This window comes from Neopelma chrysocephalum, unplaced genomic scaffold (assembly GCF_003984885.1).
Source record: "Neopelma chrysocephalum unplaced genomic scaffold, ASM398488v2 Primary Assembly neopelma1_22, whole genome shotgun sequence".
Lineage (NCBI taxonomy): Eukaryota > Metazoa > Chordata > Aves > Passeriformes > Pipridae > Neopelma > Neopelma chrysocephalum.
Window position 1 is genome coordinate 16,115,528 of NW_020897689.1, and position 26,295 is coordinate 16,141,822.

A 26,295-nucleotide genomic window follows, 5' to 3' on the forward strand; every position below is an offset into this window, starting at 1 on the left:
TTTCTCTGTCATTTCTTATGGTTGTATTTTTGACCAGAGGGATTTTGAAATGATATGGTACTTTGATTGTTTTTGTGAGGCATGATTGAACTTTATTTTTTTCCATTACATTATGCTGAACTCTCGCAGCTCCTTGCATCAGTTAACACTTCCTTTAAAAAAAAAAGGTTACCTAGAGTTTAAATAGCCTTCGAATATGCAGCACATTTCTACACAAAGACTGCAAATCAAGGGTCATTTAGTCAAGATGGTTCCCAAACTTAATAGATTAAACTAGCGTAATCAAAAGTAAGAGGTGTTATCCAATTTTTCTGCAACTCCACAGGTTTTAGAATTACTGATGTTACTATATGATGCTCTTAATGTTGGAAAACTGTGGGAGTACAGGAGAGGTTTGACTACTAGCAATGGAAAAAGGACATAGAAATATGTGAAGAAATCTGCAGAACCCCTGAGGAAAACACCTTCTCTACATTCATCTAAGGAAAGTTAATACACTTCATTTCATGTTCATGTTTAATGTTTGTCATATTTCATCCTTCATTGTACCCTTACTCCCCAGTTTTTTATAAAATCCCTCAGTGTTCTGTACCCCAGTTTGCACCCTTTCCCCTGATTGGTTAGGATTTGCTGCATTGTGGTACCTAATTAATTAGTAATCCCTTATTTGGTTATCTCCTCCCATTTTCCCCTCTTCATTGGTTCATATTAGCATACTCCTCCCCAACTCCTCCCTAGTTCCGCCTACTTTTCCAGTACCTTCGGTTCCTACCCTATTTAAGCAGAGTTCTCCCTTCAATAAAGTGCCATTTTACCCTCCATCACCGAAGTGGCAGGACTTTCATTCCTTCGGTCTGCAACAGAAAACTGTGGCAATATGAAGTGCTGAAATAGTTGGAGAACACAAAAAACTCAGCTACCTTACTAAATTGAGACATTTAAGAGGGAAAGTGTGGGAAAAGGAAACCAAAACACTTTATCTGTTCTTTTCTTTCTCTCCCCATTGATCAGCACTGACTGAAAGTTAAGTGCTTTTGAGAAACAATGGATGGACAGACATGTGGTCAACTTGGAAGCTCTGATGGTATGGTTACACGTGAATTTACAGGTTTGATTACACAGGTTTTGTAAAAGGTTTAAGTTGTACTTCTAAGTACAATGGCATATCACTAAAGAAAAACATCAGGCACAAAACTAAGGTGCAGTATATCACACCTAAACATAAATGTTGATGTGGATAGAAATCATCAGAACTCCTGGAGCAGGTGTCTATCATGCTTTGTTGCTGGGAGGAAAATGATGCTTTGCGATATATACTGCTCCTTCCAAAGAGAAAGCAAGCAAACAAATGTTCTTGGTTCTTCCCTCAAGGAACAGAATAAATGATTAAGAACTGGTATCAGACACCATTAACCAGCTCAATAAATATCCAAGAAAATCATACAGCCAGAATGATTTGAAAAAGAATATTTAAATTTAGTTTTCAGGTAAACACTGATTTCACCTTCCTGTTTTGATATGAGATAATCTTAAAACACCATTATCTGCAAATTTAGCCAAGTTGCTTTCTACTTAAATAAATGTAAGGGGAAGACCACCACTGCCTTTCTTCTGCAGGGACTTATATATACTTCAAACAGCAAAAAAAAATTTTAAAATCACAGATACTTCCTGTCCCATCTGTCACTGATTCTCCATCATCTGTTTATTATGCATAAATTATTTCAACCTAAAAGACATATCACAGTTTTAACTACTGTAACAGATACAGTCCTGACTGAGGAACTGTATGAACTAGAGGAAATTGCAGGAGTTATACGATCTTGCAGAAGTCCTGAGAAATGTCATGTTTCTGAAGGACATCTTAGAGATTTTTGCATAAGTAGAGAGAAATCTCTCCATTTGCTTGGAGACGCAGGACACCACCAGTCTGAATCACATGAGTTAACATACTCTGTGTGATTTTATTCTAGTCCCTAGCCATCCCCCCTTTCCTTCTTACTTTCTCCAAGAAAAGGTTCACACAATAGTGTGCTTCAGCGAACGTCCAAGGAAGTTCATGGAAGAATTTACAGTGGACACTTCCAAAGATGAACTTGCAACACAAGCCATAATCAAGACTATCATATTTCATGAATGCAAAGACCAGATAAAGAAAGTTCTTTTTACCTTTTCAAATGAACAACATTTAGTGTAAGCTAACACATCAAGCAGATGCAAGTATGAAGCAGATTCTGAGAGACGTCTGCTTGATGCAGTTGTGAATACATTTGCTGATTTAAAACTCACTATCATAAAAAATCAGCCACTCCCTCAGAAATACTTATGATCCTTACATATTGCTTTGAGTCCTTTTTATTACCTCTGTTATCTTCTTTTGAGAAAAGCTATACTGCATATGTTTTCAATTCTCTGGAGTTTACATAACAACCATACTACACCTTAAATGTATCTTCACTGCTGGGATTAAACATCTGGTGTTTCCCAGATCCCAAAATAATAGGACCAGAAGCTTTGTTTTCTCCATAAGCGTAAAGGGATACTGTTGCTGTTGTGCCAGCTGTTTCAAAATCCCCAGTGACTACAGTAATCTTCCAGTCTCCTTCTGTAAAGTAAAAAATAAAGTCAAAATACTTGTATAACTGGTACTTAAATGTCGCAATTTACTTGAAAGATATAAACAAAAGCATAGTTTGGCTCAAGGACCATGACTGCAACGTGCTTAAAAGGTGATGAGGAAGAGGCAACAGAAGATAGGCTAAATACTACATGATTCAAACTCATTTAAAGCAAACTGTGGATCAAGGATCTAGGATTGCAGTGTTCTAAGCTGGAAATGTGAACACAGAGCTCAGTGAAATTTCTAGTGATAACCCTGTTGGTCAACATGGAAGAAGACCAACGTCCAGAATTTGGATTATGACAATACATATAACCAAGAAATGCATCAGGACAAATATCAAAACATCCCAATTAAGTAAAATTTCCTCTCATTTTATGTTGATGTGACACATCAGCAGAGCTCCATTTGCATGGCTGGAGGCATGACATTGAAATCAGCATGGAAAAAATGAGATTTTGTAGAAAATTCTGAACTAGATGAAGACTCATTAGAAAATCATTTTATATAAAGCTCCCTGACACTAAAATGTCATCTTTGCTCCCATGCAATGTACACAAGTTATTTAAATATTCAAAAGCAGCTTAATATAAATCTTATTTTAAAAAAGAACAATTCATAATTGTAAAATGCATTTCTGCATCTGAAAAGCTAGGATTGCACGCTTCTCCGCCCCTCATTGATTGCAGCTTTTGTCTGTGTGAAACAAGTTCCACTTAGCAACTTAAATTCATTCTGTGCAAGGCAAACAACAAATGAAATACCAGCCCACAATCATCTTATAAATAAATGCCATAGCATACACTGCATTTTTATTAATAGAAAGCTGTCTGGTAGTGCCTTCCTGATTTAAATCTGTTGTCTGACAGAAACATTTATCTTGGGCCAGCCCCATTATCCCTCAGTAATTTACCCTGCAAAGATTGAACTGGACTAGGAAGTTTGATCTCCTGTTTTCCAAGTTTTTTGAGGTCTGACCAATGCCTGGTTTTGGGAGGTGGTAGATTTTTAGCACACACAAATACACATCTGGGAATTCAGAAAGCAGCTGCAGCTTATTTGGTCCGACCAATTAAACCTGGCCAGCTGGTTGAGGGAAGGAATTCTCCCCCTGTACTCTGCTGTGATGAGACCCCATTTGAGTGCTGCAGCCAGCTCTGAGGATGGGATCTGTTGAAACAGGTCCAGAGAAAGGCCATGAAAGTGATCAGAAGGCTGGAGCACCTCTTCTGTGAAGGTTGTTCAGCTTGGTTCCAGGCAGAGCTTATTGCAGCCTTTATTAAAAGGACTTAAAAGAAAAGCAAAGAGTTTTTACAAGGACACGTAGTGATATGACAAGGGAGAGTGGTTTTAAACTGAAAGAGGGTGGGTTTAGACAAGATATAAAGAAGAAATGTTTTTACTACAAGGATGATAAGATACTGGAACAAGTTGCCCAAAGAAGCTGTGGGTTCCCCATCTCTAGAAGTGTTCAGGGACAGGTTGGATGGGGCTTTGAGCAACCTGATCTGGTGGAAGATGTCCTTTTCCATGTCAGAGGGGTGTACTAGATATCTTTAAAGATCTCTTCCAACTCAAACTGTTCTACAATTCTATAAAGGAAGTGAACCATCCAGTTTCTGCTAAAAGTTGTTAAACTCCAGCTTGTAAGAAATTCTTTTGTGCCTTTGAAAATCTGAATGCTCACAGCTTTCTCCGTAAACCCACTTTCTTGAAAAAAGAACCATACACCAGACAACAAAAGGATAAACATCAATTAGAAGAGTGAAAATCCTCTATACGCTGAAATTGGAAACACAGAGCATAAGACAAGGGCTTCTTGCCCCATAGAAGAAGAGCTTGTTTATAAAAAAGTCAACATACTTAAAGGCAAAGTTCCTTTGGACTATTTGGCTGGAAAATAAGGACAATTCCATTTACAAAGGCTTATGAAGGGTGGTGCAGACAAAGGGTAAAATATGACCCACTACTCTGCCTAAAAATTCAAAAATCAGTCACAAACAAATACACATTTCAAAGCAGGTAAAATTTATTTTCTTTTGGACATGTTCATTGTCTGATTAATTTTGCCTTGAGTGTTTTTGATGGCCATTTCTATTGTATTATCCCCTCAAAGTCTATCTTTTATAAGCAATGGAGCTTCAAAATGATGCAGTTGCTACTCTTGAGAATGTATATTCTACCTAGCTCATCTTCTACCTCCCACAGATAAGTTTAGTATCACTAAACTGTTTTGCACACAAGTGCCACTCTGAAGGTAAAAAAGGGAATCAAACTTCACCAGAAACATGATTAAAAAGAGTTTTGGCTTCAACTCCTCTATACTGATTTTGAGTCTTTTTCTTTTTTCTGGAAACAGAAAGGACTTGTGTTTGAAAGACAATGTGGTATAGGAAAAGAATCCTAAAATTTCTAATCTGATGCCAAAATTCTCATTGCATTGCATGTTTCCAAATGGAAGCTGGAAACAGTAAGTACTATAAAAATGTAATTCTTGTTGGCATAAAAAGCTGGACTTGTTTGGATGAGGCAGAATACCAAGAGTTCCTTAATGGCTGAAGAGGAATACACATTAAGGGGAAGAGAATACAGAAAAATATGTAATGACATGACATTCCTTTAGCATACATGGAGGAAAGGTGCAATCTAACACCAGGTACATCCCTGGGGACATCAGAAAGTGGTACCTTGCCACAGATGACTTTCTAGATTTTATTTTTTTTAGAACATCACAATACACTAGAAAGTTCTAATTCTCAGAAAAATAAATCTGTTTTAAAAAAATTATATAGAATGAAGATGAGATATAATTAAAAGCTTACAGGAAAAAAGTAGGTGAACAAAATCTCAGATGAACCACTAAAGCAGGAATTGATGCAGTCCCTCTAGGTGTAGAATACGCAATTTCAAGTGTCCCACTGTTCCACATTTTACCAACTGCCCCAAACAAGACATTATTTGTTGCAATGCTTTTGGCTGCCCAACTCTGATTGAGACATTTGCACAGCTTAAACAACATAACATAGAGACCCAGCTATAGGTGCAGAAATGACTAACCAGACCAATTTAAAAGGAGGATGTCCAGCTGCAGGCCATGAGAAAACAAGGTGTGCAGAACAGCTGAAGCACAAAGAGTGATGAACAGACTGAAAATGAATGCCTTCTGAAAAAAGCATAGGAGGAAGAAAAGATACTTTTGGTTCAAAATAAAGCTTATAATAGAGTGGGATTCTAGTATAATTTATAAAATAACTGGGCAGACATTTTACTGTTAAACGCTTGCCATAGGAACACTATTTAGGACAAGGTATTTATGTCTTTGTGGATATCTTGATTGATACAACAAATTTTGAATAAACATTTTCAAACTTTCTCCCAACACCTTCTAAATCATTGTTCAACCTACAGCAGGAAGCACTTCTCACAGCTGAGAAATTCTAATGTGTTATTAAAAAATTTAATTTAATCTGCTCTGGTTGCAGGGACAGAAGAGGCAACCTGAACAAATATGAAATCACAAGTAGAAAAGAAAACGAAAAGTTAATGTTGAGAACAAAACTATATATAGCCCTGGAGAGCTAATCATGTATTAAAACACTAACTATAAAAAAATGAAATTAAGATAGATCACCAATAAGTACTAGAAGAATAAAAATTTTTCAAACAAGCAGAGGGAAAATTAATACTATGGAAAGAAAAATGACAGAATAAAAAGCAAGCATAAACAAAGTTATTTATTGTTTGAATTAAAATGTGAAGCTCAGAGTTTACTGAAATGTATGAATAGTGTGCTGTAATTAATGTTTTAAAATAAATACAAATGGCAACAAACGTGGAAAGCAATTAGTTCTGAAACAGAAAGTCTTCATTAAAAGAAGAAAACTAGAAAAGCAAATTTACCATTTGCTTCTTGAATTTTCAGATGCTGATTTTTTTTAAACTCTGTTAAAAAAAAAAAAGTCTGTTAATAGAGGATCTATCCTTCAACACTAAAGAAAAGGTTTGGAAGAAGAGATAAAAAAGACATTCCGTGTTTTACCCGATACAAGAAAACTCTTTCTCAGTCATTCCCTCCTTACTTTCTCACTATCACCTGTAGCAATTATACAATTAACCACAAATTGTGTTCTCTCAGAAATATAACAAAGGAAGCAGCAAAACAGTTAACTTTGATATTTACAGTGTAAATTCAGCCCAGATTTATTCAGAGGCAAAAAATTACAAATTATTGTCCTTATTTCCATAAAGTTACAATAAATCTTACCTTGAGGATACAGCTCAATTTCGGATTGGATTATACCTTGGGACATAAATGGAAGCCACCTAAGAATAAGAAAGAAAATAAGAAAGTAGGTAGGAATCAAATTTTTCTCCACTATATTACCATATAACTGAATGATACACATCTGATTTTCCTTCTGAATACATATAACAGCAAAGGGTCTTTACTTCTAAAATTTTAGTATTAGATTTGATAGATGTTAAAATAGAAATTATTTGACTCAACAAAGAATTTCATTTGTGCAAACATAAGAGCTTTGTAACTGTAAAATCCACCTGTATCAGATTAAGAGACTCATGTGGCACTACTGTGCTTGTTCCTATAGCTAAACAGAAGAATATGGCACAGAACATATCTTCAGTACTATGGATTTAGTAGTAAGTATAATTTGTATGTATCTATCGCACTATTTCTTAAAATCACAGTTCAGTGTTAAAAACAAAGATGGAACCAAATATTGCTCTTCCTTATTCCTCCTACAAATTGAGGACAGGTAGATGAGTCTGAAAAAAGACAAATCAAGGCAAACATTTGTTAGGTTTTTTAGTCATGTTATTCAAGGCTATGGATAATTTTGAAACCTTGTCATTCAGAATATGGATCATCAACAGTTTTAGCTTCCTCTTGTTTGGTATAAGATCATCTGTTTTTTACAGAAAAAAATGCAGCAACCTTCTGGGCTGCTGTTTTTTATTTCCTCGGTACACTTCCATGGACTCTCCAGGAATGACCTAAAGCATTCAGTCTCCTATGAACCTGTTGGGATTCCAGTAAGCTGGGCGAGTTAAGTCCAGAGCAACTTTTGAAGATTCCTTATTTTTAGTCTTGAAAGTATTAGCTGGCCAATTCATAGAAGCGCCAGTCCCCAAGAAATAAATTTTGTTTTACTAGACAACTACTTATTTCTATCACTTCTGCTATAACCTGATCACACAGGCATTTTCTGCAATCCTAAATGCTAAAAGGTATCAGTAACTAGTAAATACTATATAACTGAAATCAAGTAAGAGCTGTTGGATGTTCAGAAACTAATATCAGATTTTCAAGACAGATAAATGCTTATATTTCCTTGGACAAATGAGAACAAAGACAGCACTTTGGTTCATATCCTGGATCATAAAACACCTATGTAAAATAAAGCTGTGAGGCTGAACATTAATAAATTTAAGAGCTTTCTGAAGAGCAAAACTTTCCTCCCTCTTGAATACAGCACAATCTTTCAGCTTCACATTTTGCCAACATGGAAGCTACGCCTCAGACCCACTACTGACCTATTTTAACCCCTTGTCAGTGGCAGTGTTTCCTTGTAGAAAAGTTAGAAAATAAAAAACTTGTTTCTTTTTGACAGTGTCTATCACAGAATAATTTTTGCTGATCAACATCTGGTGTTAATTACCACAGAATTAATACAGCAAAGTGTCTGCCATTCATGGTTCCTAAGCCATGTTACCCACTGCAGGACAGCTATGACACAGAGTTTATTTTTCATGTTTGAGGTAGGAAGCTGGCCTAACTTCTTTGTAGAACTTCCATTAGGAAATTTTACCTATATTTTTTTAGAAAGGTAGCAACTACAGCTAGCAACCGCAGCTGGTCTGCATCCAAATCTACTCCAGAGAAATCCTCAGTCTTATACTACTATTTAAAAAATATGTCACTGATCGAAGAAAAATCTCAGTTTTAGAGTTTTATCAAGGTGACACAGCATCTTTATTCCTGTATTTGAGGATGTGACACCAAGAGCTGCAAGAAGCTGTTCAAGATTATATAACAAATTCATTAAAATCCAGACAAAATAACTAGGCAACCTGCATTTATTAAATATTATTTATTCTAGTGCCTTGTCACATAGTCATATTGTTTCTCTGCACTTCCTTCATTTCCCTTGAATGATGCACATACCCATGAAATAGACTGCAAAGTGGAAACTCTAAATGTGGGATTACCATATTTCTCCAAACATGCAAAATTCAGTATTTCTCAATTGACTTTTAAGATGCTCATTTAATAACCTAAATGGAACAACCACAAAATAATTCTGGGTATCACATTTCTTTCTCTAGCTATGCTGTTGTTCATAAAGAGAGTGAATGCTCTTCTGTTTTCTTTCCCATTTGGAAATACACTTAATTTAGAACATTTTTGTGTGCTTCATCTTTCCTTCCTGCGAGGTAAGTCACACTTACAGCACTGATCCTGATAAGGCTGTACTCTGCAATCTAGTGACATAGACACTATATAAGCATTTAACCTTTGCTATGGACCATACAGCACATTAACTGAGCAATCTGTTCTGGAACAGCACATGTTATGGATTCAATGAAACTGCAAAATAATCCAAATTTGTCTTTCCCCGACAAACTCACATTTAATACAGTGACTGACATAACACTTAGTAATATATGCTGAGGATTATTTAAGATTATTATTGTAAACACTACCTTTCACAACTGAAAACATATTCTGAGTTGCTGGAGGCTTCTCTGACAACAACTTTATCACAGTACCAGTACTGGGACTTTGTACTGGCCTCACAGTGCAACAGCACCTTCTGCAGCTTCCCAAGAGATACAGCTTCCACTTCAAAAACATTGACCTGGAAGACAAGGAGACAGCACTCCTAAGACTACTAAGGCAGGCTGAAAACCGACATGTTTTAAAAGCCTTATTAACTCTCATAATGTATATATTCCCATTGGTTTTAATGACAGCTGGACTGTATCCAAACACTTTGGATCTGAAAAGTTAAATGTTGTTTGGTGACGTATCAGAGTAAATGAGAAATCACAACTAAAGTCAAGTTGTAGTAATAATCCCAAATAAATTGTTTTTTTCAGCCATCATCCAAAACACTGCACACACCCTTCAATATTGTTTCAATACCTTGCCATTTCCATTACACTTCTCTAGATAAGAATGAGTTGAAACTGTTATTTCCCTTGCTGATATTTATTTGAAACACACTTTCTCATCCTTTTCTCTTTTTTTATCTCACCTCCTCTATTTACATTTTATTCTGCTGCAGGAAACTGAAATTTGACATGCCACTCTCCCCTTGTTATCCATTTAGGCTTGTGCTTACAGTTGGAAAAGATTGTTTTCATAGGAGCATGAAGCTGATCAGGTTCAGGTTGATAATTTTCTGCCACAGTAAAAAGTGTACAGCTTTCTCTCTCTGAATGTAATGGTCCAGATCACTCTTCTCAGTAAAAAGAAAATGAAGGAAAGAAATACACTGGAAAATTCATATCTATAAAGTTCTTAGTCCTTGGCAAATGGCAGAATTGAGACTGCCTGTGCAACATTAGTTATCCCTTGTGTATAGGTAATATATGATCACAAGCTATTCTCTCTGAAAGATTCCTGCCTCAACGTGTGCACAGGAGGACTGCAGATTTTCAGTATTTCTGTTTATCCTCATTATCTTTATGACTCTATGCATTATTTACAGCAACCACCCAAAGAGCTCAGTGAAACAGAACTGATTTCCCCAATGACTTCACCTTTGAACTTCTTCCAAAGCGCCCCAGTTTTCTATAAATGTTAAATCTATGGGTTTTTTTTTTGTAAGGCCATCTACATAATAATTTGATTTACCTATATAGTTAAAGCACAGAGTTTATTGCCAAAAGTTGCCAAAGATGCAAAGTAGTTTGGGTGCTCAACTGAGAAACAAAGGGGTGAATTTACTGGCATTTCAAAAAGCTTACTAGGTGCAGAGCAGAATTCTATTTGAACGAATCTCGGTTACAGCTATGGCTCTTCAGAAGAAAATTAAACAGGTTATTCAGCAAAAGATAAGCATGAAAAAAAGTGGTCATTCAGCAAAACTTTATTTTAAGTGATCTGGCCAATATAATGTAGAGTATCTGTGGCAGGGAGGAAATCAAGTTGTTCAAGTCAGCACTCAACTGCCTCTGCCATAAAATGATATATCTCAGTCCCTGTTCTTCTGCTCTAAACAATCCACTGTCTCATTCACCCATTTCCATAACAAAGTGCACTTTGAACCATTTCTCTTAGCCACTGTATAAATAATATGCTGAATTTACTATCAATCTGGCTAGAATAATGCCTCCCAGAAAATTCCACTTAAATTCTGAATTTTAATTTGAATAGAACTTTATCTCTCATACATTAGTAATGGCATAAAATATAGATTTTAAAATAGTATAGATACATTTGACGTTTCCCAGTGGGTTATTACTATTCTTAGAATTTTAGAGATTGCTTTTTGTTTTGTAAGTAAGTGTTCCAATAACAGCTTGATACTCTTGGTTATACATACAAATGTAAATCCTCAATAGCTCATGAAGGAAGAAACAGGCTTGATAGAAGGTCACAAGAAGGCTACTGGCAGATTTAACATTAAATTTAGTAGCTCCTGTAATTCAACCATACTACAGAAAATCAGACTGATATATATTTTACTTATGGAGGAACTAGGAAATAATTAATTGAAAGAAAAATTACTTCAGATCTCTCCTGTATTAATCACAATGCTACACTATTAGACATTAAAAGAAATAAATAGCAAACAGACCTACTAAGATCTGACATCATGGAACAATTTCTGACACGTATTTGGAGACGGCTGCAACTCATCATACCTTGAAAGGATATGTTTTAAATTCATAGGCAGCTCTTCTCATCATCCTGAGATGGGGGCCTCAAATAATTTTTCTTTTCTTTTTCCTGCCTGTGTTTTTATTCATTCTAGTCATTCCTGGATCAGTAGAAGACTATATTCCTTAGTTCTTTATTTTGATAAACCTCTGTGATCTTTTTTTTTTATTTAGGAACCTGTTAAGACCTGTATAAGTTATTAATTATACTTCTATGGCTAAGCAAATTGTATTTCAGACTTACCATTCTTCTCTGAAATGTCACTGGCATACCAGTTTTATGCAGAAGTCTTAGACCAGAATCTCCTCTTTTTCCATAGATACACAAATAAACTGCAGAATCTGTATCAGCATGCTCCAAGTCACCAGTGTAGACATAAACATGGTATAAAACAACTTCCAAAAATAACCAAAAGAAGAAAATGCAAGTTACATGTAATCACAAATATTTTTACTCACTATTATAGCTTAGTGATAACAATGCCAGCAAGTCTAATTTGTAATTAATTTTCTGGAATATACTCCAGAAATCAGTCCAACTATCTGCTTTTAAGACTGCTAAGACCACAGTTCAGATGCCATTAATACTGAAAACCAGGTGATCAGTATATACATAACTGTACACACATACTTGGATAGATAGGTTTTCCAGATTCCACCACTGGAAGTTCACAGAGAAATCCTCTGCCATCACAATTCCTTGATAACCGTGTGTTTGCTGGAAAATTCAGTGTTTTCTTGCTCTTTAGATGTTGCAGTGTCACCTGGAGAAGAAGCAATTCCAACTATGACTCAGTACACTCTTTTCAGTGCCATGTTTCTCAACAGCAAAACATGTTTTTGTACATCTTTTTTTTCTATCTCAGAAAACAGTAACACAAATTGCAGTATCAAAATATATTTATTTTGGCCACTACTTTGCAACAAACAAATCTCTAACTGAAATTTGTGGGTTTGCAATTAGAAATGTTACCAAGTCTTGATTTCTGTCCGTGAATCATCTCTATATAACACTGCCTGGAGTACTGAAGACTGAAAATCTTCTGATAGGTGATGTTAGGTCAGACTGAGCTTTTGGAAGATGTGGAAAGATTGACACATTTTTTATTTTAAAATTAAAACAGGATGAAACTCATCATCTACATCCTTCTGAAATTTGGCAAGTAGAGGATATGTTGAAATCTTAAATCAATTTGTATTATATTTGGCTCTTTTACAGCAGAAAAAAAAACAACCTGCGTACCACCACCCTCTGTATATTCCTCTGAAGATGGTTAGAATTCAAATTCTCAAGTTATTTGCCTATGTACATTTTGATAGCTGTCTTACTTGTTTCCTATAACTAAAAGTCTTTACTCTCTTTTATGAGAACAGTTTTTATTGGTCTTGAATTACATGAATGTTTACTAAAGGTTTTTTCCGTAGGCCCTGACTACCAAAAGGAAAGCAGTGCCAAAAATTATCTTTCTGCAATTGTGCTTCGAGTGTGCATATAATATGCATAAGCCTTGCAAATAAAATTATGAAAACAAGTATTTACATCCAAATTCTAACACTCAGGAAATCAGAGCAAAAGATACCTTTATCTCAGTTTTCCAATAAAATATTATTTCAAGTAAAATGAACACTGCTTTTAACACCAAAGCATGTATTTATTCTAATATGAAATACTTTGGCAGCACTGATTCCTAATCTCTAATATTTATTGGCAGAGCTCCCCCTGCTGATTCATAACAATTGCAAATATTAACTGCTTTGTCAGAAAAACACAGCTCTCAACATGATTTCTTTTTCTCTCTGAAAAGAAGTATTTGAAATCCCAGGCTTACCCTATGAAATTTGGAACAAAATATTAAAGAAATATTTTGTAATCACCAGGCTGGAAAGTAGGACTCTTGCAAACATTTGAGCAACTGAAATATTTATCCTTATATCCAATTTTGGTACAGTTACAGATAAGAGCTTTGTGTTAATGTAAAAATCTGTTATTACTGTCTAATTCTGATTGTCTAAATGAGGCTTTTTAAGATTACTCAAATGACAAAGAATAAACTTGTTTCCTTTACAGATTCAAAGTAAGAAACAGAAGACAAATATTTGCCCCAGTTCTGAAATAAATTTTATATGGGTGTCAGTGTTAACAAGAATTTCTCATAAATTAAATCTGGTGAGCATCCCTAAACAACAGGAGAAAAATAGAGTTAAAACAAAGAAGAAAAAATAATTCACCCAATTGAAAAAAATTAGCAGCTTTTTTTTCCCTTGAAAATGGTCATTATTGTGAGCTATGGTGGGGCCCACTAGGAGTTAGCCTACTTTTAAGCAAACCTTGTTCATTCCTTGCATGTTGTTGTCATGGAATAATTGCTGCATCATTTTCAATCTTTCAGACCTAGATTTTATAGCTAAAACAGACACTGAAGAGTATAGACAAGCTTTAAGAAAGTAAAACTTGGTTGAGCCCAGCAATACAATAAAATTGGTGTCTTCATGAATTAGGAATAATTGCAAAATAATCGTATATATTTCCATCTCTTAGGAGATGGACTGTGTCAGTGTTTTTGTCATCTCTAAAGCAATTTAAGAACACAAAGCAATAAGAACTTATCCCAATCAGCATTTATTGATTCATGAAGCTATGGCTTTATGAAAAGATGGGCTTTAATTCACATAAAAATTAATAAAATGGGAAAAAATCACCATAAAAAAAATCTTACCCTTTGTAAGTTCCATTCTGATTGTTCATTTGGTAATCCATCAAATTCAATTCTTATCTTGTAGATTTTCCCAATGCTTTTTATTTCAACCTGAATAAAGTCAGAACAATACAATATATAACTACATAAAATTACATATTTTTCTTTGCATTGGTGAGAGATTCCTCTGAACAATGGTAGTATCTGAGTGTACAGGAACAGCACATAATATTTGAGTGGCAGATTTTGGGTTACAGGATCCAGAAAAGAGACTGCTTATGTTTTGTCTAAGCAGACTTCTGTCTGAGCCTCAGTTTGACCAGACGTAGCCTAGTGGAACCACAATGCTTGCCGGGAAAATGATTTGGCAGATATTTGAACTCTTCAAAGTTTGAAGAGTACAAAAAAGTTGGTGAGGGTCATTCATGAGAGCAACAAGGAATACAAAATTATATCCTGTAAACTACAGGTCACAAATCTTTCATAATGCAACACAGTAATATGACCATAAACCCTAGTATGTCAAAGTGAAGGATATAAAAAGAGTAAGTTCCCAAAAGCTGGAAGAACATCTGCAGAACTTTGGAAGTCACTGATACTACCTTTTCCTTCTGACTACGATTTGCATTCATTTGCATTTTCTTTGCACTTTCAAGCATTATATGTGCTCTTATGAAAACTAACATAGAGTCTCAACTCTATCTTCAAAACTTCCAGTGAACGCCCACTTTGAAATTTAACCATTATTTAAAGCAAACATAAATAACTTTAGATCTTTTGTAAGGTACTGCTACAAAAGGAAAAGTGGGTTATCGTGCTATTTCTCAAATAATAATTCTATTCATAAAAGGTTGGTAACAGCCTATTCTTCTCCATCATTTATATCCTATTTAAATTGTACAAAAATTGTTTTCATTCTCTTAGAAACACATACTAGCACATTATCAACTCAGTCTTTATCTTCACTAATAAAAAGTGCTCTTCTCTTTTCAGAGGTCAGAATTACCTCATTTCCTATATCAGCCTTTGGCTTTTTGCACTTCTGTATAATAAATTTTCACATTATAGTCACAGCATTGCCATGCTTTAGTCAAAGATTTCTGAAAGCAAACAACTTTTAACTTTGATTTCCTGAACATTTAAATGCATATTGAAATCTCTTGGTGGTTTTTTGAGAAAGAATCTGTGGGTTTAACACCTGCTATTTGTATTGGTATAGTTGTTACATCAACTTGAATTTCATTAACAAAATTTCATTAACAAAATAAATGCAACACTGATGTGACAATATATTCCCTGTCTTTACCGCTGGATTAAAAAATTAACTTTGCTTTGCTCTGCCAGTCAGATTCTGATACCCTTGCTTATGCTGCATAATATTTCTCTCTAAAAGTAGTCTTATTAGAGGTGACCTGGAGACTTTGGGATTAAAGCAGTAGTAAAGTAAGGGTATATATTCAGCTTGATTGAAAAAACAGCTATTGTCTTTTCCCCCATTTCACAAAAAAACTAACCCACTTCTCAATAATATGGGATGTGGTCTTCTCATTCACAGAGCAGGTGTTCACTGAATATACAATGCTATCATATTGTCTGTTTATTCTAATTAATTCCTCTTTAGACTTACATGATAATTTAGAGTTACATGATAATTTCATGTATCAACACAAAACAAAATGTAGCGGACTTTGACAGAATGCAAAGAGTGATTTCTACCTCAAACAAGTAGAGGTCTTCCAGAAGAAACACTCTGGTTACCTTGATTTTTCTCATGCACAATCTTAAGAAGGATTAGACAGGCAATTACTACATGGGTAAGGTAAGAAAGGGAAGGTCACATATGAATGGTTTTCATTTCTCAAGATAGTTCTACTCAAATTTTTCATAGTTGGGCATATTACTGATAAAGTGAAATGTTAAAGTATTTTACACTGATTCCAAATTGTCTTATTACAGCCTTTCAGAAGCTGCTTTCTTACTAGAACTCCTGGCCAGAGCTACAATTAAGTTGATTATGTTGAAAAATAAAAACTGGTATCCTCTGCTCTAGAATATATCAGTGAAAACATACCAAGTTTACGGAAATGGTAAGAAGAAGATGAAAATTTTTTTATGTCTTACATTCCTATCCTCATTTCAAGACCTATCCTGTTAAACAAGTACAGAACAAAGTTTAAAGAGAAAAAATAGAAGAAAGAGCTCTTACTCATGGGCCTTTTCTTTCTTTCTTTATCTACTTCAGACTAAAGAGTGAAAAGCATTTCAGTGACATTTGCTATTTCCTGCCTGAAAGCAGTAGCGTCAGGGTGATGTAAAGAATCATAGTAGTAGCTCCAGGTGCTGAGAGAAAAATTCTGCTCTCTCACAAGATCAATATCTGCAGCACACAGCCATAATGGACCATATCTATTTTAGAGAAGAGAAATTGGTCCATCTCTTCAGAATGTATGGATTAACTTTGCAAACATGCCATTACCCAAAATTGCTTATAAATTATTCACTAATTAGGAGAACAAGATTCCTTGTGGATCATAATATATAGCCTATATGCTCAGAAAATGAACTCTATGATAGGTTATCTTCCTGCCTATGCCCTATTCATAGAGAGTATTATTATTAATATTATTGACATTAACAATCTTGGGTAGTGCCAAGTTTGTATTAGAGGAGTTGAGGAGTGCAGAAAAAAAATGTGAAGAATGTAACTTCTGCTTTAGTTAGCTGAGGACAGTAATGTTACATGCGTCTCAGTCAGAAAGATTTAAGCAAAACATAAATTTTAAAGCCTTTGGCAATTTCCTCTCAGCCTACCTAGACATAATTCCCTCATTACAATAGAGGTGGGGTTATTCTTAAATAATAGCATAAACCCTGTGTTTTCGTGACATGATCATATGTAGTTTTTATTGGACTCTTAGTTGTTCCATAGGTAAATCTGGCCCTTCAGTCATTTATAATATGGCAGCTCCAAAAAGGATTTTCTTCCTTAATTGAACCAGTTCCACAGCATACATTTTATAGTATGCTTTGAAAACTGTATACCTGAAGATTTAATTACTAATGATATGCTAGTCTTACATCAGACACGGTTTGTCTAGAAATGAATAGTTTTTAAAGTTAGTTTCAAATTAATTGCCTTAAAGAAATCAATGTACTCCTGCAGTTGACTCCTTTGGTCTACTATATGAGAGAGGGGCTTTAAAAGAAAGCGTATTTCTTCTGCTGCTTACGATATATAACAAGATGATTTAATACACAATTCATGGAGATTAGATACAGATTTATTTTATGCAGTATATATATATAGGAGAAAAACATTTTTTCTTTTCACATGATAGAATAATCCTTGGAAAGTTCTACATTAAAATAATGTTCCTAGCCTTCATTAGCTACCTGAAATTCATCTTCCTGCCTGGGAAGAAACAGCTGCTTCCTGTTGTCCTTGCCAAGAGTTATTGGTCCAGCTACTCCTCTGTCTCCATATATCCAGAGAGCAATATTTGCTTCAGTTCCTGCATTTCCTGTCAGTATTGACACTTTCCATTCATCATCTGAAGTAAGGGGATGCTCATCACCTTGGGGATTTCTCATTTCCTCTGTGAAATACAGAACATTTGTGGCAGATGAAAATTGACATGAAACTTCCAGTCGCTGTTTTAACTTCAGTACATAAAGAGGCCATAACAGCAGGGGAACTGTATTTTTTTCATGGCAAGTGAGACAGTCTGAAAAGATTGATTTATGTTTCTTGTCTACACCAAAATGTACTGACTAGTTGAGCAACAAGAATCAACTGGAAAATAATAAGTTATCTCTCGCATGCATTATCATCATAGTCTTTATACATATTCTGGAGTAGAGTAAGGATGCTATGATGCAGAACTATGACCATTAAATTGACATTTCTGATTTCTCAGTCTGGAATTTAGAAATTAATAGAATTACTCCTCTAATGCCTTGCGTTGGGACATCATTAGCAGAGTCACATGTCTGGGAATAGAGACAATTCACATTTCGAATTTTAAAAAAATAGCAGGAAATTAAATTTCTTCAAGTTAAATATTAACTAAATACTCTAAAATAAATCAAAAAGGAGCTTAATATATCCTTGCCTAACCATACTTATGCATACAGTGCCAACATTTGGTCTAAGGCAGGCTGTACAGGAATGAGACAATAACAGCACAGTACCACTTTATGAATAAATTTCACAGCTTTAATGGCTAAGAAAATATAATTTTGGAAAACATAGGCTTCACTTTAGAATAGCACCTAGTGGTATTCTATCTACCCTTAAGAGAAATATATATATATATATATGCAGAGATGTCAAATTATACCTCTGCACATGAGAGATGAAAAAACAGATGCTATTAGGCTGAAGGAATTGGTTTTGAGTATTCTAGTCAAAGTGGAGTTTACAAAGATCAGATGGTTGGAACAGTACTTTTGAATAACTAAACCACTGACCATGGAATGCTCTTCAGAAAAGGGAGTACTTGCTGACAAGAATTTATAGTCTATTCTAACATGGGAGGCATGTATAAATCCTAAATTTGAAAAGATGAACTTATACATTGTCTATATACTGTGTCCTCCAGGGATTCCCAAAGTGTTCAATTTGAGAACTCCCTTTCATGTGACTGCAAAGAGACTTTTTAATATGCCACCAATATAAATTTGTTGAAGAATTCCCAAAACATCACTGTGCATGTTTCTGCTGCACTACATAAGTTATGCACTGCTATTAGAGTCTTTTTTTTTTATTTGCTTGATTAAAATACTGTACTAGGTTTCTCTGGGATGGAGTTTTTCCCTTCACTTATTAAACTGCCTTACATCAAAGGAAAAACAAACAAATAAACAAACCCAAAATCAAAAAACAAATAAACACCCCCCCCAAAACAAACAAACAAACAAAAAAAAACAAAAAACCACCAAACTATGCAGAAGCTATCGCTCACTAACAGTAGAATGATACCCAACTAGTCCCAGAGGAATGACTATTTTGGAAAAACTCTGCTCCAGTTCTATTTCTGAGCATGACAATATAAGGGTCAATACCTCTTTGGTCAGTTGGGGTTAGCGCAGAGTGAGCAGAGATGGACTCTGCTCTGCAAGTGGTGCTCAGCAGCAGCTGAAACTGGTGTGTTATCAACACTGCTTTGGTTACCAGTCTAAAACACAGCATCAGACAGACTGCTAGGAAGAATGCAAGGTTCATCCCAGCCAAGCCCAGTACAAATACTAAAAAAATAAAGCAATACCTATGACAGAAATTTGCAAAAATTTATCTGACTCTGCTTTGTTGCTAGCATTAAAAAATAAGTTTGAATCCTTGAGACTTGCTTCTTAATAAACTTTTATGAGCAATAAATCCCACATCTTGATGAATCACTGCTGAAGCAAATTGAGTAAGTGAAGAAGCATTGATTCAATACTTCATGTTCCCTTTAAATTTCCTCAAATGTACTTTTATGATATTAAATAAATGTTTTTTTCTTTCTTCTTAAAAATTGAAATAACAGAACTACAACAAAGTAATTGCTTTGGTATAACAAATATTTTTGAGAATTCAACTATACAACTTTCTGTAACTTTAGTTACCTAACTTCTTACTTGTAACTCAGAAAGCTAGAGTTCCTTCCAGCTATCTAAACCCACATCTTTCTTACAGCAAAGAGATTAAAATGTTCATAAAATGCACAGATATTCAAGAAACATAAGGAATCTCAGGCTACTCCATGTGCTTAGGACAAGAATTCCATACTGAGGTGACTGCTACCCAAAGCAGTTACTGCAACCTCAAACTACTACCACTTGGAATAATTTTAATGCATAAACAATTCACAGACTTAGAATGCTTTTTGCCTCATAATTTACTGGTTCTTCTTACAAATGGAAATCGGTTGCATTGATTTGCTACAGGCTAAAAATATTGCTGTCTGAAAAGAGGATTTGATGGTTACCCTGCATTAGTCATGGGAGTTTACACACTTCATGACACCATGCTGTAAATCTATTGCAATAAAAATTCATTCTGATAGGCCTGCATGAGAATGATGAAGTCACAACCCTTCACACATTATTTCATAAAAATAACCTTTTTTTAAATTTACTTATCCTAAATCTAACATAAAAAGAAAATTATTTTGTCTCAGAATACCATTTGATTGAGTGACACTTTTAAAATGAACCATCAGAAAAATTAATCTCTGGAGCAAAAGTTTGGGCAATAAAGTTGATGTATTTTTATTATACCTGTGTGTATCATTCTTTCCAATGTTAACTGAGTGGAAATGAGATCAGATTTTATTTGATTCTTATTTGCTTTTGTAAGTAAAATATACTAAAAAATTAATAGCATCTAATAGTATACCAGGCATACAGGAAAGGAACATGGAGGATTCAGAGAGCATTTCTCAGAGATAGATACATTTTGTTAATACCAAACCACAGAGATGTTCTCGAGGTCACAGACTGCTTTTGTGTCATGGAAGCTAATGACACCTGAGCTGTTAAGTAGAAGCTGTGACCTGACATCCTCTCTATACAGTGAAAGACGTTTCTTGAGGAACATTGCACTCATACTGCAACAGAAGAAGCCCCAACTGCTGTAGCACAGTTTCCAGTTCAATTACTCCTAAATCAATTATTACTTGTGAAAACAGAAACCAAAACACAGCTACAAGTTAGCAGACACAAACATAAAAATGATGGATTTAATTTGCCCTGAGTTTGACTGCTAAGCCTACTGCTGGATTGTATACTCAGTACAAACATCACCCTTTTTCAAATGCTAACTGGGAGTAAAAAAAGCAAACGAGTATTTAATGAATATGAGTTTAAAAATCAAGGTTCACCTGTACATGTCAAAAGACAGTTACCTTTAAAGCATTCTGAGTGAAAATATCTTACTAAAAATTACCATCTTCTTGGAAGGACAGAGTACCTTTGATATTTCTATTTATTTAGCATAAGCAGAGTCCGCATTTATGAATGCCAAAAAACTACTTACAAAGTGCTATAGACTCTATGTAACCAATTTCACTGCAGATATTGCTTTTATAAAAGGATCCTTTGTATCCAATCCTAAAAACATCCAGCTGCTTTGAAAACAGGTTGGATGGCTTGTGTATTGTTGCCATGGGGTTCAGACGCAGCATATCTCATCACTTGCTGACAACCCACAACACTTTGGGAAGGCTTAGTGACGTAGTGATACAACATGAAGTCTGATAGATTAGAAAGTGGGTGTTTTTGAGCTAAAAATGGAAACAACATTGCCAGAAATAATTAACAGTAATTGATAATGATTCACACCTATGTCTGGAATTTAACCATCTCTTTAAGAGATGTATCATTCCTGTTTTGTTTAGTTGTGTAGTTCCTTAATCACAATTTGTTACTAGGATGATGAAAATTCCTAAAACTGTTGTCTTAGACCTTTTATGCTACTTCTAAACCACAACACGTAGCTAAAGAAGAAAGCAATTTATTCTAGAAAAACACATCACTCCAGAAGGATGACCAGAACTTTGTTTATCTGTTCCTACCTGCCAAAACATAGGTATAAAGCTAGAATGCAATGCACCAGTCTTCCTCTTTCCTCCAGTGAACCAAAAAGCTGAAAACATGAGCGTGGGAGACACCATAAATAAGAAATATCCCATTACTTTCAGCAAGTTTTAAATTGGCCTCTGCACCATATCAACCCCTTAATTTCCACAGAAATAGTCCCCAGATAGATTAGTACTTCCTTGGAAAAAAAAAAGTAATGTGAAGTTATTCAATTTACTGATTACTGCCTTTTCAATAAACCATATTCCAATATCCTTTTAAAAACAACAATAACTGGCAATGTGTCTTATGTTGCATGTATGCCTGCATAATTCAACAATCTAGAAAAGTCATTCATTGTCCTTCTTGAGATAAGTCTCTGCAAGCATGTACAGAAAGCAGGCTTAACACCATGTTGTATCACGACTAGTTTGTAACCTATCACTTACTTGAGGGTGGGGGAGTTGAAGGGCTTTGAGATATCAGCTTCTGGGCTTTTCCTGGTTGGAGCTGAGATTCTCTGAAGTCTTTCTTCTCTTGATTGGGTGCTGCAGAGGTTCCCATAGGTTCTTCCCGGCCAACTAAAACAACAAAATGTAAATTCTGTCACTAGCTACAAGCCATTTGCTTTTTCTTGCTCAGAAACTACTAAAAGATCTCATTATTATTCAACAGAGTGGACATCAAAATCTTTTCTCTATATATTGCACAGCTAGAAGCAATAGGATTTTATTGTTAGCAGAATGCCACAAAAAGTGGAAAAAAATCAGGCATACCAATTAAAGTCCATTCCATACTTTGAAAATCTAAGTAAAAATTTAACAATGATGTATGAAATAAAATGACTTGTTAAAATGTAGCTTTCCTCAAAATAAGCTTCTCCACCTTCACGATATTTCCTTTCTTAAGAGTGGGAATGCTGAAATGAAAACTGCTAGAGGGCATTTGAATAATATGAAGCAAATTGATATTGTTAAGATGAAGCAAACAGAAAATATTTATTGCTGTCATAGAAAATATTAACTTCTTTTTATATTCCTTTTACTGAATGACAAGGATTCAGAAGAGCTGAAGCCTATAACGAAGTAACATTTAGCTTTATTTTATGACATTTCTATCAAAAACACTGCTCTTCCAAAATCTGACAAGGGAAAATAATTTCCTCATTTCTACGAGGACACAGTGATTAAAATATTTTTTTTCACCTTGCAGCAAATAGGGACTGAACAGTAGGAATGCCACTGCAATGATTTTCATAATGCTTCTCTATGTCTTGATCACAATACACATAAAGCAATTAGTAAGACATACACATAAAGCAATTAGTATGTTTTGATACTTTCTCTTTGCATTCAGGATAAGCTTGTTCCACTTGTGTTTGGAAAAAATCTGACCAGCTTCTCAGTTTCAAACTGATGTCCAGTTTAGCTTTTCCATCAGATGTTTCATTTCTTGATCTCTGTAGTCATCAAATAAGAATATGTTTTTTGTAGAATAGCGTTCCCTACAGTTATAATCTAAGTTAGCTGGCTACCTTTGGTAACCGATTTTCACCAAATTAGAAACTTCATTCTCTTGAAGGAGAAAAGACAAGCAGGCAATCCAGGGACAGTGACCCAGAGTGTGCTGAGAGATAATTTCTGGGTCCTAGCTAGTTGACTAGAAAAGGTGAGCTCCCCAGTGAGGAAGCATTTTGACTGCAATAGCTCTCAAATCTGACTATGGGACAGAAGAATGGCATAATGAATGTACTAGTGTGGGGGACTACAATATATTTCACATCACTAAAAAAGAAACTGAACATTGCCAAGTCGATCCTCTTGAAAGACTACTAATTCCCCCATAAAATCAGGAAAGACTATGGTACACCTGGCAGCAAGACAACATCCCCCAGGCTTCCATAATCTATGGGCAGAATGGGGAATACACGCAAGAAATTAACTCCATCTCTATCTTTTCACCTGTTTCGATTATCATTTTCAAAAATCTATTAGTAAAACTATTGATATCTTCTGCATAATTAATTGTTATAAAAAGGAAGTAAAGATAACTAAATACATGGGAGAAATTAAGTGTATATACAATAAACTTTTAAAACTACTGAAACACAGCAAGGAAAATTGTGTCTATATAACTTTTACACTTCTGCTTTGAATTTTGTTAGAAAATTAGAAAGACTAATCTCTAAATCAAACTACAAACCATTGAGAAATCACATACATTTGATGACCTGTGGGTAGAAAAAAATATTTCTCTCTCCAGTGTTAACGACTGGTTTAGTTTGGCCATCTGGCAGGAGACCAACATATATCCCTTTATTTTGCACTGATTCTAGACTTATAGATCCATTTTCCAAATTCTTCTCAATTTTAAAGTGACAGTATTCATCACCTGTGCCCTAAGAATTTGAAAACAAAAACATAAATACAACAATCGAATTCATGTAGCTACAGGAGTTGGATGTTTCTTAAGTCTTAATTATTACTACTTTCCAATAACATTTCAGATTAACTTTACATTCTTCACAACATGTTACATTATTACATGCATACCTGCACCTTATTCTTGTGTATTCCTTTGTGACCAGAAAGACTAATCACATAAGTTAGGTAAGTGAAGGACCAAGTGAAAGCATTCTGATTTATGTTAGAATTTAGGCAAATTCTAGGATATATTCAAAGGAGTTTCCCACTTTAACAACTTTCAGAGGATTAAGGAATGTGAAAATATCTATTTCAGAAAACATTTGGTATCATAGCAATTATAAGTTTAATTTCAAAACCTTTACACAAACCCACTTTTTATTCAGACCTCCTGATCCATTGGTGAAAGCATTGCTGAAAAGCAAGATACTTACAAAGCCTACATTCAAAATATGGATCAAATATTTTAATCTCTGAACAAAGTGTACTGGAGTCAATGACTAAACTCTCACAGACCTCACATCTGAGTACTTACACAGCTCTATTCCATACTCACTTATCTTAAACTCCCAAACAAAAATTATGCGAGAATACTTCTCACATAAATATGAGAATTTTAACTTAGATGAACAGAACCACACTTTAAAAGTCAGTGCAGTATGCATTTACTTACATCTTAATTATTCTTTAATAGGTTTTATCTTCATCATCTATCTTGCAGCACATAAGTTTTAACTACATCCACATCCTCAATAGTTAAAAATATAATCAGATCTTTACAATCAACTGCCATATTGACACCAACAGCTTCTCTTGCTATATTTTTCTATCGTTTCTTGGGCAAATGAAGGAAAAGATCTGAAACATTTTAAATCTGAAAAAAGTTTTATCCCTTTTTTATCCAACCAAGTAAAAAAAGATTCTCTCCTATCACTAACAATTTACTCAAACTATCTGCAGAGGGAAATACAAACAAGAACTGCTTACTGTTCCATCACACTGGTCATCTTTGATCTTCAGATACATTCTTGGTTTTCTCACACTTTCAAACATGCAGAGTCCAGAGCCAATTTTATGCACCTTCCAGTAGGATTCCGGCTGCTGCTGACCTGCTCCACTGCAGGTCCCATCAGGTCTAAGGGACAGAGCCTGGCAGAGACTTGTGTTGAGCAGAATGATGGCACCATGATGAAACACACCCTTTAGATCAGAGGCAACAAGTCCTTTGTGAATAGCACAGCCTTTCTCCATACTAAACTGTGATACTGATACTGCTCCTACTGTTTTATTTTAAGCACTTACTCATGCATGTTCTTGTATAAAACATAAAAGAGTTAGTCACAAGTAATTCAAGTATACCTCCAATCTTTGACCATTTGCTGCTTTCTGTGCAGGCAGTAATCAGAATAGTGGAAATCCTTTCCTACTCAGCTGCTTCCCTGCGTTTTCTTGCTCAGCAGTGCAGCACAACACCCAGAGTGCAAGGAGTATGGCAAATTAAGGAACTTGTCTCTTCTCAACAGCAGCTCTCCTGCATGTACCTACATTCCTATTTTTCGAAGCTCTACTGGGAAGTTTAGAGTATCATCTTTCCTGTGTTACAGCCCACTTATTTGCATGTACCAGCTGCAATATTGGCATCACTCGTCCCAGGAGAGGAGTAAAGGAAAACTTGTCAAGTGCTGCCTACCTGTTAAGCTGTAGTTGAGCTCCACCTCGTGGAAGAGGATGACTCTTTTAGCTTGCAAATCTCTGACACTTGGCTAGATACAGTCTGCTTTATAATAGCATATTTAAGAAGCGTTGTCTTAATTTCCCTCTGCCCACCTTACCTTGACATGCACAATAAACTCTTTGGAAATCCCAGCATATCCTGTTGTTTCATCAGCTACTTCGCCTTGAAGATTGAAAGTCACAACGTGACCCGGGTAGCTGGCTGACTCAAGAATGGCACAACCATTTGGTTGAAGGTGAACACGGAGCTTACAGCATGCCTTGTCTTTGCTCTAGCATAGTCAAAGGAGGAATAATAAATTAGATTAACTAATCCAAAATATAGAGTATCACAATATAGTTTTTATATTGAGTT

General features: G+C 35.1%; 1 protein-coding gene across 1 annotated transcript in view; it reads right to left on the reverse strand.

The window, feature by feature from the left end:
• The window catches only part of LOC113963794 (lipoxygenase homology domain-containing protein 1), a 135,493-nt gene that overhangs the window by 94,482 nt on the left and 14,716 nt on the right, over positions 1 to 26,295 (reverse strand). Inside the window, exons 8-19 of the mRNA XM_027675258.1 lie at positions 26,039 to 26,212; positions 25,194 to 25,406; positions 24,004 to 24,181; positions 22,233 to 22,364; positions 17,617 to 17,819; positions 14,245 to 14,334; positions 12,159 to 12,291; positions 11,772 to 11,923; positions 9,344 to 9,498; positions 6,885 to 6,943; positions 6,521 to 6,562; positions 2,442 to 2,605 (exon numbers count right to left, since the gene is read on the reverse strand). Of these exons, the coding sequence (XP_027531059.1) occupies positions 2,442 to 2,605; positions 6,521 to 6,562; positions 6,885 to 6,943; positions 9,344 to 9,498; positions 11,772 to 11,923; positions 12,159 to 12,291; positions 14,245 to 14,334; positions 17,617 to 17,819; positions 22,233 to 22,364; positions 24,004 to 24,181; positions 25,194 to 25,406; positions 26,039 to 26,212 (1,695 nt within the window). The remainder of the gene's footprint in view (positions 1 to 2,441; positions 2,606 to 6,520; positions 6,563 to 6,884; positions 6,944 to 9,343; positions 9,499 to 11,771; positions 11,924 to 12,158; positions 12,292 to 14,244; positions 14,335 to 17,616; positions 17,820 to 22,232; positions 22,365 to 24,003; positions 24,182 to 25,193; positions 25,407 to 26,038; positions 26,213 to 26,295) is intronic.